Genomic DNA, 17,468 nt, shown 5'->3' on the forward strand with positions numbered 1-17,468 from the left:
TACCAGTTTATTTTTACTTTGGAAACTCTGGGTATTAAGATGCAAGTAGATTTCAAATTTAAACACGCGAAATCAGTCCACAGTCGGAAAATATTTATATAAAAATAACCACAGCACATAGTTGTCTGCATTCTGGACATACCAGCAGCAACCTATTGCAGAACTAAATTGTTTACTATTGCGCAGACTCGAGAGTAATGAATCTCTCTCTCTTCACTCACAGAAGAGCGCACACATGAGGAAATGTTTTTTTCTTATACTTGAATCATTAAGAATATTACCAAAACATTTTATTTAACACTGAACCGCTGACAACTACATTGTTATGAGTGTTTTGAACACGATGATTATATTTGTTTTTAAGCAGCAGTCGGATAAATGAGTCCTTGCCTTGTTCTACGTTAAGTTGCTACACATACGGTTTAAAGTAGTTGAATTGGCTGGAATAGATCCAGTGCTTTTTGTTTCCATGTCACCTCCCGTGACAAAATTTTACATTTGAGTGGAATCATTCAAGAATGAGTTCGTACAAAATGCTTTTCCCTGAAAGCATTTTAATTTTTGTTAATGAGATACAATTCGAATCATGGAGATTGTTATTCTACAGCACCAGATGGCTCGTATTGTAAAACTGAGCCAGTCTGTAAGATAGGACATGCTTTGTTAGAGGCTAATCAACTGATGGAAACAGCTACCAGGAAGGGTGGTTGATGCTGGATTAATTAAACCACACGCACACACACACACACACTTGGTGCTGTAATAGAAGACTGAGGTGTTAGTACCTTATTTTGGAAGGATAAAATCAAATGAGCCTTATCTAAATCAATCTTGGGAAATGCTTTTAAGTGAATATGCACTCAGTTTTAATGAATTGCTACTTTATGGCATGATTTGGTCTGATTCTCGTCTCTGTGTTCCAGAGTCAGTGGACTTTCTCCATTCATGGGAGACAATGACAATGAAACACTCGCCAATGTAACCTCTGCGACCTGGGATTTTGATGATGAAGCTTTTGATGAAATATCTGAAGATGCCAAAGACTTCATTAGTGGCCTATTGGAAAAAGACATGAAGTAATGTTTTCTATTTGCATTATCGTGCTTGTAGTTTTTACTTTTTGCTAAGGAATCAATGGACAATAGAGATTTTGTACTAATACAGTAAAAATGTCACTGAAATAAACTGCATTGCTGTATTTATACATAAAATAAATTGATATATTATACATTATATTTATATATTACATAAAATACATTGATATCACACTTTACAATATATTCTGTGAAGCACTTTGAGACGTCTCAACGACGTGATAAGACACTATATGAAATGGAAGAATTATTATTGTTCTTGCCTTTGCAGGAAGCGCATGAACTGTGAACAGTGTCTCGAGCACAAGTGGCTGAAGAAAGACATAAAGAACATGTCAGCGAAGAAGCTTTCGAAAGAAAGAATGAAGAAATACATGGCCAGGAGGAAATGGCAGGTAATGCCTGATGATCTCCATGATCAAGTGCTATAAGACTCTGCCCCAAGTGAAGGGGCTATATACAAATGCAAATTGTGTTGATCTGAATTTTAATATTATTGCCTTTGAAATGAGTGATTCCCTCCAATTTGAATTTCTCAGAAAACATCGATCACTGACTGCGATGTCGGGAAATGTGTATTGTGCCGACTCTTTTTCGGCAATTATTAGTGTAAAATAATTCTTATCTGTACTATTCGCTTTGTGTGTGTATTTACAGAAAACTGGGCACGCAGTTCGGGCAATTGGACGACTGTCCTCCATGGCAAATATCGCTGGACTTAATGCCAGAAAATCCTCCGTTGGAAACTCACCCACCAGCCCGACTGGTGACAGGCCAGAAACCGAAGGCAATCAAACATTTCTCGTCTCTAGGTTTTCTTTTGTAGAGTCCTGCATATTTACATTAAGATGCACTGCAGATGAAAGCATGTTTGCAGGATATCACAAGATTGGTTTAGTAGAAAGAGATTTGGCCCATCCAAACACCCACCCTGAAATTACCCTTTGCAACTCTAAACTTATGTCTTTTTGTTCTGACTTGGTGAATCCTAAAGTAGACTATAAACTGATCAAAGAGAGGTGTTACCCTCGCTCCAGATGGAAGGAGAACTCTGAGCTCTTTAAGACCTCCTGCATGTAGTTAGATCAGGATATTTCCACCTAACATGTTGTTGTGCTTCTCTCCCTCAGATGAGGACACCAAGGTGTTTCTTGAGGAGGTTAACGAAGAAAAAGCAAGTTGTAAACCATTTTTCTCCAAGACTTTCGTAGATGTGGAAGTTGTTGAAGGCAGCGCAGCTCGATTTGACTGTAGGATTGAAGGTAAAAGTCTGGACATTAATCCGTTTACACTGCATTCTTTAGTATTCCCCTCCTGCCGTCAAAGGCATGATACCAAATGCAAGGATTATTATCATTATTACATATAAGCAATATCTTTCACTGAAAAATCTATTACAGTTTATCTTGCTTGATAGAGAAGTGAAAAATTGATTAATAAATCGGCTTTTTCGGAAAAATCTGTCAAGTCTGTTCCTGTTCAGTTGCAAACTGATTTCAGTTCATATCATTCAATAACTTTTTCAGGCGATATTGTACCAGCCAATGGGTTAAAAAGCCTAATGTTTGTTCACAAGCCATCGGACGGAGCCTTTGACGATAAAGCCTCTGTTCACGTTGGAACGGAGCTACAGCCGGAAATAGACCATGAGATTATAATTTAGGAAGAAGGTTTTATGGCATTCATAAACTTCAAAACATTGATGGAATTTATGTGGGATATATAATATCACTATGTTGAAACCTCTACCTATAAAAATAATAATAATCCTTGCATTTTGATATAGCGCCTTCTCACGTCTTCAAGATGTCTCAAAGCGTTTCACAGAACACACTGAAGTGAATTGACTGTATATTTTGCGGGCGAAATATGGACAATTATTCACAAATAAGAATCATTACGGATTCTAAAATCCCGTTGAAGGGACAATCTAGTATTTGGAACGACGATCTATTCATTCAGACGCAGTTACAGAATTTGCATACGAGTCGATATAAATATTTTCCCAAATACAATCCTTATTCGGGCCTTCAGCCTCTCTGCCCCCACCCCTTGGAACTCCATCCCACAGTTGCTTTGCCTCACTCCCTCCCTGGCCTCCTTCAAGGCACATCTCGAGACCCTAGTCTTCGACCACACCTTCTGCCACCCTCCTCCCACTACCCTCCTGCCCTCCACCCCTTTCCTGATCCCAACCCCCAGCTCGGGTCCTGACCCCTGACTGTCCAGCGCCTTGGGATGTCCTCCTGACATGAGAGGCACTGTGTAAGTGTAATTTGCAGCTGTTATTGTACATTGCAGGCTACCCTGACCCTGAGGTGATGTGGTTCAAGGATGAACAGCCAATCAGGGAATCCCGACACTACCAGATTGAATACGACGAAGAAGGAAACTGCTCCCTGATCATCTCCGATGTGACCGCTGACGACGACGGTAAATATACCTGCAAGGCCGCCAACCCCCTGGGAGAGGTGACCTGGATGTCCGAGCTCCTTGTGGAAATGATGGAAGAAAGCGAGGACGAGTGACGTGGAATTGAAGAGAGTGGACGTGCCTTTTGATAAGATTGAGTTGTTTTCAAACCTGTGTGTGTGTGTGTGTAAAAAAACAAAAAAAAACTCAGTTTGACGATGCGAAAATCCCCATTCATTTTCAAGGTGTTGAAGATCCTTATGGGCATCACAGAAATTCTCACAGAGTATAGCACAAATATCTCTGCCGTTTAGGATTAGAACACTCTCACATACCTAATGACAGTTATATTTCTATTTCAGCGTATCTACTATATACTTATGGTTCAGTTTCACCCACATTTAACACTCAACAACAATAATCCTCTTTTCCTTCACAAGACTTTAGGAAGACTATAGACATGATGTTTCCCAACCAGTTATTTTCAAAGCTGCCAATCTAAAGCTATTGGTTTCTTGCCTCAGCCTTTCGAACATCCCCTTTTACTCGATGTACGGCAGACTGGTGACGACTAGCGTAGGATTTTCATTGAGTTTCCGACTTGCGGATGTAACGGAACTTGCTATCGACCTAAGGATATCGTTTTAAACACTTTATTTTGTTTACATTACACCGCACCATTATATTGTTACATTTTCACATTGCTTTGTGACAGTTCAGCTTATGTTATTATCGACAATAAATACAGTTGGTGCTTCAACTGGTTATCTAACAATCATCCTGGCCAGGAGTTCTAGAACACAATTCCTTCTTGTTTAAGCTGCTATTCATAATTATTTTTAAGCTTGGTTTGCAATTTATACGAGAAAACTAACAGTGGAAACCCAGTTGTTTGAAGACGAAACGCAGGAAGGTGTTTTCTTATTATGCTATGCACAACATGTATTTTGCACCTTAGCACTAAAATAGTTAGGAAAACTCACAAGTGATTGAATCTGTGTGAACTGAATATAATGAGGGTACTACAAAAACTATAGCCACGGGCTGGTTGCATAATTAAGAGTCAAAGTTGTATTGAGAGAAAGGAGTTTCTTGCCCACATTCGCACCGCTTTACAATACATTATAACCTGTGAAGCATTTTGAGATGTCTTGACAATGTGATAAGACGCTATTTCAAATGCAAGGATTATTATTATTGAAGAGGATAAACTGGTACATATTTTCAAATACGTATTAACTGCATACTAAACTTAAAATAAAATATGCTGTTGAGGGGCAGAATATGAAGACATGAGATTTAAGACAGTGGAGCTATTAAGCAAGTCAACTTTTTCTAACCATGGACCAGCTGTAGATGATCACAATAACTAGCGTTCTCTCTTACACACCGCTCATCCCGTGTGTAATGGTGAGCAGCAGGCACATGTAAGAGCGAAGCAGATCTAATATAAGTTAGAAATAGGCAGCAGCAGTCCAAATGGAAGAGCTTTTTATTTGAGAATGTAAAATCTCGAGAGGGCCGGTTTGGCCACCGGTCCTTTCATTTGGCTGTTATCCTGGTTTCCAGTCAATGTTAGTGCAATAAAGAAACAGCTTCAGATTGTAGTGGAATGATTTGTATTCCTTGAAATTCCAAAACGATAAAAATGTTTGATGCAGTCATTCAATCACATTAATCATGAGCATCACAGAGCGAATTAACTTGTACCAAAGAACCAATCTATATCCACCATTTCTGCTGCACAAACAATTTTGAGTCCCAATCACATATATGACGAGAACTGGTACCATATTTTATCCTAACCTCTCTTAGAAGATTAAGTGTCGAATGGGTGGCAAATACCCTGTTGTTTTTATTTTAATGTGTTTAAATATATTTATTTACTTGAATGTCTTAAACATTTGAGTTGTTTTATGTTGAGCTATATGATCCATCGTGTATCATCCTCAAAATCCAAAGCCTGTGCTTTAAATGCATGCATTGTTAGAATCTTTAGAGCTGTTGCTTTTAAGAGATATCTTAATAGTAAGATTTTATCACATAACTCAGTAACATACTATCCGGAGAGGTGAATCTGAATTAAATTGAACTGGGGAAGGTATTCTAAAACTTAATATCTTATCTCTCCAATCCACGATATTTCTCGAAATGGTCTTACAAAAAAGGACCGATTTTGAATGTTTTACTAGTAGATGTGTATTGTGATTTTATTTAGCACACTTCACCTGAGTAAGTAGTTTGTTGCTTTCAATACAGAACTCATCATTGCCAGAAATCCAAAGCAGACATTATTACTATAGTGCAGGTTTCCAGCTTTTTATTTCATTTTTAAAAAGAATAAACACCGCTTCAGCAATTAAAAGAGCCAACGATTCCTAGAATAAACATCAACTTTGCATTTACAAATGTATGCGGCATGTGCCATCCTGACTATCACTTTTATGTGTGTCTGTGTGTGTGTGTTTGTGTTTTGTCTCAACTTTGTGCAGATTTTACAGTAAATAATTTTGTCTAAGTATTGATCACACAGCAAGTGTACTCTTAAGTTAAATAAAACTGCATTGTAGGTTTGTAATTGCACTTTGCAGACGTCAAAAGCCTTTGTTGTTGAATTAACGAGAGGAGACATCAAACCACGGAGGGAGAATTTCCTTAACCCTTTCATTGGAGTGTATCGGGCTTCAATTTGAATTTGGATAAAATTCTCTGCTGCATAATATACTGCTGTCATCGTACTTTTGTATAATAGTTGCAAGAATGAATTTAAAAGTTTGTGGCTCATTCTCTAAAGCTAAAACCAATACAGTTAAACAAAAAAGCATCAAATTTCTAAACCATGAACTGAAGTGATTTTTAACCACTATTTTAAATGTTGCTATCTCAGCATTTCTGTAAGCGTGGTACCTAATGAAAGGGTTAAAGACCGCTTGGTGATGTTATTGATTGCTGACGATATCCAAATATCTGTATTTTGTAACAAAATTAATAAAACAATATTTTATACAACATCTCACTATTTGTTGTCACTGGCTCCAAAGTTGACCGATACATAAACAAGACTAATCTAATTCTGTTTGGGTGCTGATTTCAAGCTGTAGTGCTTAAAGAATAATATATAGTGCTATATCAAATGCAAGGATTAATTATATTATTTAAGGTCCATCTTGGGTTTGAAATACCAGCCTTCTATCACTAGAGGTCTTCAGTGAGCTATAGGAATAATGGCAGGAAAGATTGATGGAGCATTTCAAAACACCACATGACCTGGGGACCATTTCTCAGTGAATTATTCATTCAATTATTACAGTCACTTGCTTAAAAGTTCTGTACGTTTGCTCTGTACATAAACAGGACTGGTCAGAAAAAAAACTAATTTAATCAGTAGGAATGCATTCACATCAGAGTTTTGTAGCTGAGATTACCAGGTTGTAAATTGAGGAACTGATTAACAACAAACAACTTACATTTATACAGTGCTCCTCACCCAGAGAGCTTGATTAACAGAAAACCGGGTTCATCAAACTCCTTGTTTAAGGTCTTCAATTAAATTCAGTTTGAAATTATGACATCTGCGTAGTGGGCATTGGCATTAATAGATCTGTCAAGATATAGCGAACTGGTGAACCAGGCTCGATGGGCTGAATGACCTCCTCCTGTTATCCTATTCTATTGATTGGTAATTTAATAATTGCAAGCGCTTTTTTTGTGCTTAATTTGCATACAAATTCCTTAAGCAAATCGAGTGTCTTTCACGTTTGGATCAGCCTCGATCCACAAGGAAAGCTGAACTTGCCCAACCTTAATCATTTTCACTGTTGGCTATCACCTTTCTAGCTTTATTAGAGGATCATAGACAATGGCACAATTTCCGACTGGAACGTAGGAAATTCCCTAAGGCTTACAGACGCCGATCTGTTCAAAGTGTGGTACAGCAACATTCCACCAGTCTGTACAAGTAAACAATCTAGACTGTGTTAACTTCGAAACTGTTTTGAAATAAATAGTCTACATTCAGGAATGCTTAGGGGGAGGCTGACACATTCGTGCCAAAAAAATTAATGTTTTGTTCATAATTATAGAATATTCTCCCTTTCGTGTTATGCAAAAGCTTGTTTCACGTGAATGTTAAGCCAGTGAACGCAAGTCCCAAGGCGTACCTAATAAACACATTTAATTACGAATGACCAGAACACTCTTGGATTTTTTCCACTAAAGTGTATACAGAAATAAGTTGGACAGTTTGGGATATTTACTTGGCAATGGATCAGGTCAAGAGAAGACATGCAAAAGAGTTATTGAAGTTTAACAGCAATTTTTGTTTACCAAACATAATAGTGAACCAAATGCATCTAAGGGTGCCACAGATTGATTGTATAAAGCTTTCTTGAATAAGAAGTATCTGTTGGAAGGAATTGTTTGATGAAATGCAGGCTTGCTTCTGTGTCCTGTTGACTATTTTGTGTAATTAATCCTCCCGCCCTTCCTGTCACAGATAAACAAACACCGATCTTAGGACACTTGAGTTGCACTGTTCCCTCAGACACATGTAACTTGTAGGCACAGAATGGTCGATGAACAATGTAAAGGTTTACAGGTTTTTAATTAGTGTCAATGAATACATACAATCTCTTTTCATCATAATAATAATGGTGTTTAATGATAGCCATGGGCATGATACATGGCTTAATATAACGATCCATATAAAATACTACTATATTGTATTGCAACTTTAAACTGTTATCCATCTTTGTTTCATAACACAATTTGAGCAATGGATTCCCATCTAGTTAGAGCAATCGGAGAAGGAGCTTGTTAATTCTGTGACATTTACTCAGTCAGCTGGTAGTTCTGCCTGATCATCTTAATCTGAATGAGGCTGCCAGATGGTTGGATGAATTATAATTCAATTCATATTCGCATCATTGTTAGTTCTCTCTGAAACGTCCTAGCTGCATGTTACAAGCTGCATGTTAATTGTGTGTATGAGCTTCAATTCAACACTACATTACACTGGTGGTAATTAGTATAACTTCTGTACACTTGAAAGAATAATTATCATTATTTCAGGGAAGGAAAATGAGCTCAGTGTCCTTTATAATAATAACTTTCCTATCTTATCTCAGCACAAGCAATGGAGAATCAAAATCAAACTTGGGAACTACAGTATATGAGACTTTTCCATGGAAAGATCTTTCATTGCGTGAATAGCCTTGCAACAAGTTAACATTGTCGGATTCCTCCATGGCAAAGCTCAATGTAGAATTAAACTAAACAGATTCATTGGTTTGATACTGAGTTTGTTTAGTCAGAGAGCGATGGTGGTTCAACACGTTTGAAGACAAAATACACAGTCACCACACTTTACAGTGAATCCTGTGAAGCGCTTTAGAGATGCTCCCAATGTTAAAGGCGCTATATTGAATATAAGAATTATTACTTTATTTGTTCCCTGACTTTTGGGTGGAGGTAGAAAATCAGCCGTGGGTTCCCACTCCTGTTTGCTATCCAGTGATTTTTGGGTGTGTGTAGGTGTGTTCCAGTCAAATAGTTTGCTGATGTTTGTAGTCCAGACTCACACATGAAGAGTCATCACTTGAATGAGAGCAGTTGGTGCCTGTGGACCTGTACACTACAGAGTCAGCATCTTCAGGAGACAAGTGGTGAAAATTTGCGGAGGATTTAAACAAAAAGAAAGTTACTATCTCATGGGTTATTGATATACATAAAAGTTTCACCACTTTGTGTGAGCGACAATCCTCTATTTTAACCTTAAATATTTGTAATGTACGTTTGCAAAAAAGGCTAAACTGTGATTTGACTTATTTAAAAGCACATCATGGTTTTTTTACTTAAAGATGGAAATTGATATTGTTCAGCCCTGATTATAAATAAATAAATACTGTCTGTGTTTAGTGTCTAATCACTGCTTCTCTTCCTGAGAGATAAAGTAGTTAACGTCTCACACAAATAATAATAATGTTTTACATTATACTATCAGCATTCTGTATAAAAATAATGAGTTACAAAAGCAAATTTGTCTGGTTAAAGAGTGAACTATCCTAAACCTCAACCATAAAAAAATTAAAATATACAACATGTCAAACAAAGAATAAAATGTAGACAGGAAGACTTAATGTGAACTTTTAAAAATCTTAATAAATGTTTGGATTTTTCTTTAAACAGGCGAGCAAAAGATTTTCTATAAACAAACAAATGCGCATTTTTTTGTTTATTTCCTTCTTGTTGTTTTGAAATTTTCTTCCTCGTTTCAATTTATTTTTGCGTGACCTGGACAGGTACAAATTGGTGTGTAATCTGCGCTAATCCAGAACCATCTGAATCCAGGACAAGTTGATTGAATCCAATTGCCTCGTAAACCTACAACCGACTCATATACTCAGACATCGCTGAATGAGGCCTTGTTGAACTTGACCTCAGTGAGTACAAACACACAGAGAAAAACACCGCCTTAAGCCAAGCTGTTCAGCTCGTCCCTCAGGCTCATTTTCCATGTGTTTCTACTTCGCTTGTGTGAAACGTATGAACCAGAACTGGCTATATTCCCACGTGGGACCCAGATTACAAAGTCCACACGCAGCAGCTGCGATGCAGGAAAGTGCGCAGATGTGACGTTTCCAAGTGGAGGAACACTCTGGAGCCTGCGACCACCCAAAAACAGAGTCTCCTAATGTAATAATACATTAAGAGCCCGAATTAATAAGTTATCCTTGAATCATTTCAGGTCATCAGATACATTTCTTTTTCTCATGCCGAAACACGGCAGAGAATTAGCTGGAACACAAGAGCAAAAAAGGCAATCCGGCAGAAATTTCTAAACGGCAGAATATTCCAAGGATTGTAAAATCCAATTGAAATCTGCACAATAGGATTAATAATAAAAATCATAATAATAATAATAATAATCCTTGCATTTGATATAGCGCCTTATCACGTCTTCTAGATGTCTCAAAGCCCTTCGCAGAATATACTGTAAAGTGAATTGACTGTAGATTTGTAGGTGAAACGCAGCAGCCAATTACACACAGCAGCGTCCCCACAAACAGTCGTGGATTGAAGTGACCAATTTTTTTTTTTTTTCTTGAGGGATTATTATCAGGCGTGTGTGGAGTAAGGAAACTTGCCCAATGTTTCGCCCCGCCTGGAATCGAACCCAGTTCTCTCGCTTGCGAGACGAGTGCTCTAACCACTGAGCTACAGGTCTCCACACAGGATTCTTTCTGCATGCGAAAAAGAACTGTACCTGATGACCTGAAACCATGCTGCATTTTTCAGGATAACTTATTCATTCGGGCTCTTAATGTGTTATTACACCAAGCCAGATCAGAGACGAACAACAGCAACTTGCATTTAAATAGCGCCCTTCGCTTTGCATCTCAGAGTACCAAAATGCAGAGACTGAGGGCAAAACCACAAACAAACATTATCTTGCTTAAAATTAGTTTGGAGAGAGTTATGGAGAAGGCAGGATGACTCACTCGAGGCGGTACAGTTCTTTTTCTCATGCAGAAAGAATCCTGTGTGGAGACCTGCAGCTCAGTGGTTAGAGCACTCGTCTCGCAAGCGAGAGAACTGGGTTCGAATAATCCTTCAAGAAAAAAAAATTGGTCACTTCAATCCACGACTGTTTGTGGGACGCTGCTGTGTGTAATTGGCTGCCGCGTTTCACCCATCGTTAAACTATAGTTCAACATTCAATATTGAAATCAATCGGTGCTATAATTTGATCTGAGCAGTCGCTTCACGAATGAGACCATTTTATCCATTGGGAATCCACTAGATGTCCTCATAACACTTTTGCAGTTTTCTCCTTCACAAGAGCAGGCACAGACTTAGTTGTAGCCCATCTCTGGAACTGTAAAATCCACCGATGTTCCTCAACGTACACGCCAACCTGATCTAAACTATTTTTAACCCATGTTTTTACATTTTCTCACTGTCAGGCATTTTCCCCACCCACTCATTGCATGCAGCAAAACTAATAAATCACTGACTGAGGCCACATTTAGGATATTTGGATCTTATTTGGCATCTTTGCTAAAGGAGTGGGAAGCTTTACTTGAATGGATCTGTTCTGAGATGTACGGTTGGGGATGGCAATTTGCATTTGGAGCCATTGGAAATGTCTGGAGAAGTGAAATAAGCCAACTGAACGAGAGGCAACAGGAGGAACGGCTTTGTGAGGACAGTGGAACGGTTTGGCTTCAAAGCTTAAAGCCTGTGGAGTTTTCCTATGTTCGTCCGTACACTATACCCAGTCATGAAGGCAATAACCAAAATGTGAAGCCAAGTTATTAATGTCAATTCTGCATTTTTATTCCTGCATTTTTATTCCATTGCTCCTTCAAAACTATTTGACTCCATCTATTTGACTCCCATCTACTCCACGTTTATCAAGGCAAAGCAGAGGACAATTGACATTGTTGGGTACGACACTGATATATTATTTCTAAAAACAGAGCGACTGTTGTTGTCTGTGTTAAATAAACACAAAACTCACCTGCAATTTGTTGATGGTAGCTTTTCCCACGGGAATACACTTGTTGCTGTGGTGGAAATGTGAAATGACTTTGATACATAATAAAATAATAATAAGCCCTGCATTTGACACTGCGCCTTATCACGTCTTCGAGACGTCTCAATGCGCTTCACAGAATATACTATAAAGTGAATTGATTGTGTATTTTGTGGACAAAATTACTTTAGCATTGATGATAATTAACACCTCACATCAGTGTAAGTTTTGCAGGCAAAACAAGGCTAAGATTAGAGGAAAGAATTTTCTTCAGTGCTGTAAATTTCCATGGTTCTATGGGTGGCCCTCCATCTAGTGGCTTCACAAAGAACAGGTGAAAATAAGTCAATTGAAGCAATTGAGCCCAAGTTTCAGCAGGAAAGTACACTATTCGAAGGAAAGGAAGCTGATGTGAATAGTTACGGTGAGAAATTCCTTGCGCACTAAGAACTGAATACCATATTGACAATTTGTACCGACGATAGGATTTTTCCACTGTAAGTTTCAAAATAATTGTTCAGCATTGCAATTCTTTCTTCCTGCAGCCCACCTCTGCATCCCTAGCATGGCATGCTCCAAACCAAATATCAGATGTATTACAGCTTTGACCTTGACTTGTTGGAATTGGATTAAATTGAATTTATGCGGTCTTAAGATATGAGAACTTTTTTTAATTAAAGCTGAACACATTAATTCTTTAATTGTAGCCACTCTGGTGTATCTATTCCCAAGGAAGCTGGTTTCTCCCAATGTGTTTAACAAAAAAAGTCTCTACATGTGACAGTAATTACTGTGAAGGGCTTTGAGATGTTTTGATGCGATCAGGGACTAAAAAAATGCAAGTTCTTTTCCAATCTGGGTTTTGCACTAAAATTAGGGTTTTAGTAAAACGAAATGGGTATAAGTTGGTCAAAACAGACAAAAACAGTTCGATTTGTATTGTAAACTAAATGCTTTTTCACCTCAGCAGGCTTTCCACGTTACCTTTTTTGCTGTGGGTTCTGCCCGGCATAGCAAACGGGTAAAAAAAAAATCATATCTTAGCAGCCTTAGGATATACTTCAGAACCAGTTCTAGCTGAACTGCTATCTGGTTACGTAAACAGAGCCTTACAAACCTGAGATGGTCTTTGTTTCTAGTCAACCACATGGTGTTCCAGTTTTTCACAAGCTTCAGTGACCTGTTATCTTCCTATTATGTATTCTCAATGGGTTGGAATATTTGACTGGTCCTATATTCTCCTTCCTCACCAACCTATAAAGTGGTTTCTCCAGGCCAATACAGCACTTTATCATGTCACCAGACTTTTCTGTAAAGTGTAACGACTTTCTGTGGGACACTGCCGTGCGCAATTGGCTGTCGTCTTTTCGCCCACAAAATACACAGTCACTACACTTTACATCCTGTGAAGCGCTTTGAGACATCTCGAAGACGTAATAAGGCGCTATATCAAATTCAAGGATCCCCATTCAGAATAGCTGGACAAAGGGTAGATTTTGAAAGGTCTATGATGGGAGTGGGGCTCGATGGGCTAAATAGGCTTTTCATGTTTTTGGTTTCCAAGGTTAAGCGATAGGTCTGATCAAGATGAAAATCTCTGAGAAATTTAACACCTCTGTTACCTGTTACTTTTAAAAGCTAATGAAGCTTAGAAAATTGAGCCCCTGGTAGATTGTTTGTGGCAAGGTTGGGTATTGAGAGTGTCAAGCTATTTAATCAATCATTTAAAGAGTCAATGGAGCGTTTAATTGCATAACAAATCAGTTGACAAAGCCCTGCTGATGTCTGTAGTTTGTTCATGTTTAGTTTAGAGTGCTCCACAAAGAAAGAAGCAAAAGAATGTTCGATGATTGCCCTACGCCCTTCACAGTTTATTCACACCTTGACCATTGGAGAAATGAGCGCATTGGTTTTAACAACTCAACATCAACCTCATTGATTGCTTTGAGGAGGTGACATTCCCAGTTGACAACGTTATATACCTGGCAACTCCAGATCCATTAGCCTGATTCCCAATAATCAGAAAACTAATGGAACCAATCATGATAAGCAAAACAGAGGGTTACCTGTATGTAAAATACAATAATAAATGACAGCTAACGCTGGTTCAGAAGGAGTCAATCATGCCTGAATAACCACATTGACCTTCTGAGGAGGTGACATTATAATTTAACAGCTCTTGAACATTGAAAGGAGACATCTATCTCTACGGGGACTTCATAGGGATATATTAGACACAGTGAGTGTGAGCTCAGAGATGATTCTTTATCAAGTAGAGACAGGATCCAGCTGATGAAACCCAGACAAGTCGCAAGATGGGGATAAAAAAAATGGAACTTGGAACCACACTTTCAGATGCGGAAAAACAGCTGGTCAAGTACTGGGGAGTGCTGAGTAACTGGAGAACTGAAGGCACACCAAGCTCTTCCTTTTCCAGGTGTAAATAGCTTACTACTAATAATAATGATAATCCTTGGATTTGATGTAGCACCTTATCACGTCGCTACATCTCAAAGCGCTTCACAGAATATAATGCAAAGTGAATTGATAGTGTATGTTGTGGGTGAAATGTCCAAATGAAATGAAAGTGGTGTGTGTATGGGAGAGGCGGAAGAGTTGTGTGACTAAGGTCAGGATTGTGAAAGGAAAGTTTAAGAGAGGGATCCAGAAGTAATTCTATTTACAGCGGATAATTGACAGCTGGAATGGGTTACCAGGAAGTGTAATTGAGGCCAGGAAACCAGACTCATTTTAAGAAGCAATTTGATGATGTAATGGGAAGAGATGGTAAGGTCGTTAATTATGGAAAGATGAGCCAAAGAACTTTCTTCATTAGAAAACTCTTGATATTAAAGTTCTTATTTTTTCTTATGATTTTGAGTTGGGTTGCTCTTTTAATTCCGTAATGTCTTTGCTCATTTTAAATGAATATTATTAATAATATGAATTCTTAATGTATATTGTAAAATGTTAATTTGCAGCTACAGCAACTAAAATATTCCACAAACAAAATGAGTGAAAGATCTGTTCCTATCTGTTATATTCCAAATAAAACATTGTGCTTTTGTAATTATATCCAGTTCTCATATTATCATTTGTGTTGCAATTGAGTTATATTCAACCGAGTTTACCAATACCATTGGAAACAATGTATTTTTCCTTAACACATGACAACTGTTGTTTGGGTTAGTTATCTGATGGTCACATTAAGTTTCTTTACAGTCTTATTCAAGTTCCTCGTTTATCTATTCTTGGTGTTCTGAACACTGGGTTAAAGATTGTGCAATTGTCACAGACTGTGATGTACAGTAAGGGGTGTATGAAATGCAAACTACAATTTTTCCACTGTTATTCTCACAGTAGTAGGGCATAGCAGACATCAAAGATCCCAAATAACCCCCTTGGAAGCAGAAGAGATGTTAAACAATGCAAAACAAATGGCGGAATCATGGAAAGTGAACCTGGTGGGAAGGATTTCAATAAGACACCAGGGACTGCATGATGGAGTGATAGAAAAAGATCCTTTGCTATGGAGATTTGTTACCACAGAGGAGATTCAAAGGAAATACATTTTCTGTATGAAAGAGACATTGAAGACTTGGACAAAATGTAGGGTATAAAGGAGAAAACCTGAAAAGAAGAGCAATAATGGGGGAATATCAAGTGATATCAAATGAATGTGGGAGAAGATGAAACAGAACTTGGTCAACAGACGTCACGGAATCTGGCAAATGTACTACAGTGGGGTTGGAGAAAACAGAGAAAGAAAAAATACAAGGGTTGTTAAAAAAAAATCTCTATAGGGCTTGGTGATAGGAGTTGAGAAAAACAATAGAAGCAGATGGAAGAAATGTCAGGAAATAAAGAAACTATTCAGGGATCTAATAATAATAACCCCTTGCACTTGATATAGCACCTTATCATGTCATTGAGACGTCTCAAAGCGGTTTCGCAGGATTTACTGTACAGTGGATTGACTATTTATGTGGGTGAAATTTGCATTATTTCTTAAATTCCCAATGAAATCAGCACTGAAACTAGATCGGGTCAAAGTGGAGTCCCCCTTGCTAGTATGATGTACTTCAGATTACCAGAAGGAGTCTCTATCTGCACACCTTAAGATTTCTTCTTAAGGATTTCCATTAGAAATATAGTACCACAAATTAGACTGTAATATCTATATTGCCTAATTCAACACCGTGAGCAGAGTGATACCTAATAATAACCCTTGCATTTGATGTAGCGCCTTAGCACGTCATTGAGAGCTTCACAGGATTTATTGTCAAGTGGAGTGACGATTTTGTTGGAGAAAGACACCAGGTTACTTGAAAAGTCACGCTCAAAGACAAATATAACTTTGGAAAATAGAGAGGAGACTTCATCAATGATGAAGACATTTGGGAAAACAGGCAAAGAATCACCATTGAAAGATGAGATTTTAGGGCAGAGTCAGCAACTGGAGAATTGGAAGCATGACATGTTCTTTATTGACAGGGGTGACTGGAAAGATAGAAAACAGCAGCAGTTTTGAAATGCACGGATGTTTTATTCCCCCACGAATCGGTGGCCACCACAACTCAACGCTCCCATTTTATCTGACAATCCCGAGCTCTTTCAGGGAGCCATCTTGCCCCTGCCTTTACTTCGCTTATCGTTGCCGTGGGCTTGGTGGTTTTACCTGGTTTTGGGGTTGTTGAATTATGTCACAAAGAATAAGACACTTAATCTGAAGGTTTGGCGATTACCTGAACCAACTGTCTTGTGTTAAATATTGTACAGCATTCGTTAAGGAGAGTGACTCCCAAATGCTACGTAGTGACGAGGATTGGGGGTGGGGGGGGAACACGTTCGTTATTGTCTTCGATAATTTTGAATTCAGAGGTAAGCCATTTGGGATAACCAATTAAACCAAGACCCACTGCTTTGCAAGGATTTACAACATGGGTGCTCATGGAGTAAGCAGCTGCCTGGTCTATTTAGATGTATTGTTGTATGCTAATTAACCGTCCAAGAGCATTCAAATATCTCAGCCAGCTGTCTACTGCATCCACAAACTAACCTAAAGCTCATGCTGTGCGTGCGCACAATCACCAAATGCTCTCTGGAATGTTTAGACCAACAAGGTAAGAATTACCAAAGAATTTCAAAAGGCCACAAAGCACTTCAGGCCAGGAGTACTTTGGCTAAGACTAGAGCATCTGAAGGCTGCCGCATTATATATTCAACATTCTGCTAGAGTTCAAAGATGCAAGTCCAAGGAATTCTGTATCCAAATGTTAGCACTTGAGACTAAATACACATTTCAGCTCACACACAGCTTTAAGGCATGTTTTGCCTATGGATTCAATTCAACTTGGTTTCGTGTTTTCAATTATAATCCAATTTAAAAGATGTGCACCGTAAGCAGTAATGAACACTTTGCTTGT

General features: G+C 38.3%; 1 protein-coding gene across 1 annotated transcript in view; it reads left to right on the forward strand.

Moving 5' to 3' along the window:
- Positions 1-6,517, forward strand: part of LOC103176418 (myosin light chain kinase, smooth muscle) — a 78,027-nt gene extending 71,510 nt beyond the window's left edge. The window contains exons 28-32 of the mRNA XM_007889937.2: positions 924-1,076; positions 1,366-1,489; positions 1,752-1,881; positions 2,225-2,356; positions 3,396-6,517. Coding sequence (XP_007888128.2) covers positions 924-1,076; positions 1,366-1,489; positions 1,752-1,881; positions 2,225-2,356; positions 3,396-3,622 — 766 coding nt within the window. The 3' untranslated portion in view covers positions 3,623-6,517. The remainder of the gene's footprint in view (positions 1-923; positions 1,077-1,365; positions 1,490-1,751; positions 1,882-2,224; positions 2,357-3,395) is intronic.
- Positions 6,518-17,468: the final 10,951 nt, after the last annotated feature.

The sequence above is a fragment of the Callorhinchus milii genome, unplaced genomic scaffold, assembly GCF_018977255.1.
Source record: "Callorhinchus milii isolate IMCB2004 unplaced genomic scaffold, IMCB_Cmil_1.0 Scaffold6, whole genome shotgun sequence".
NCBI lineage: Eukaryota > Metazoa > Chordata > Chondrichthyes > Chimaeriformes > Callorhinchidae > Callorhinchus > Callorhinchus milii.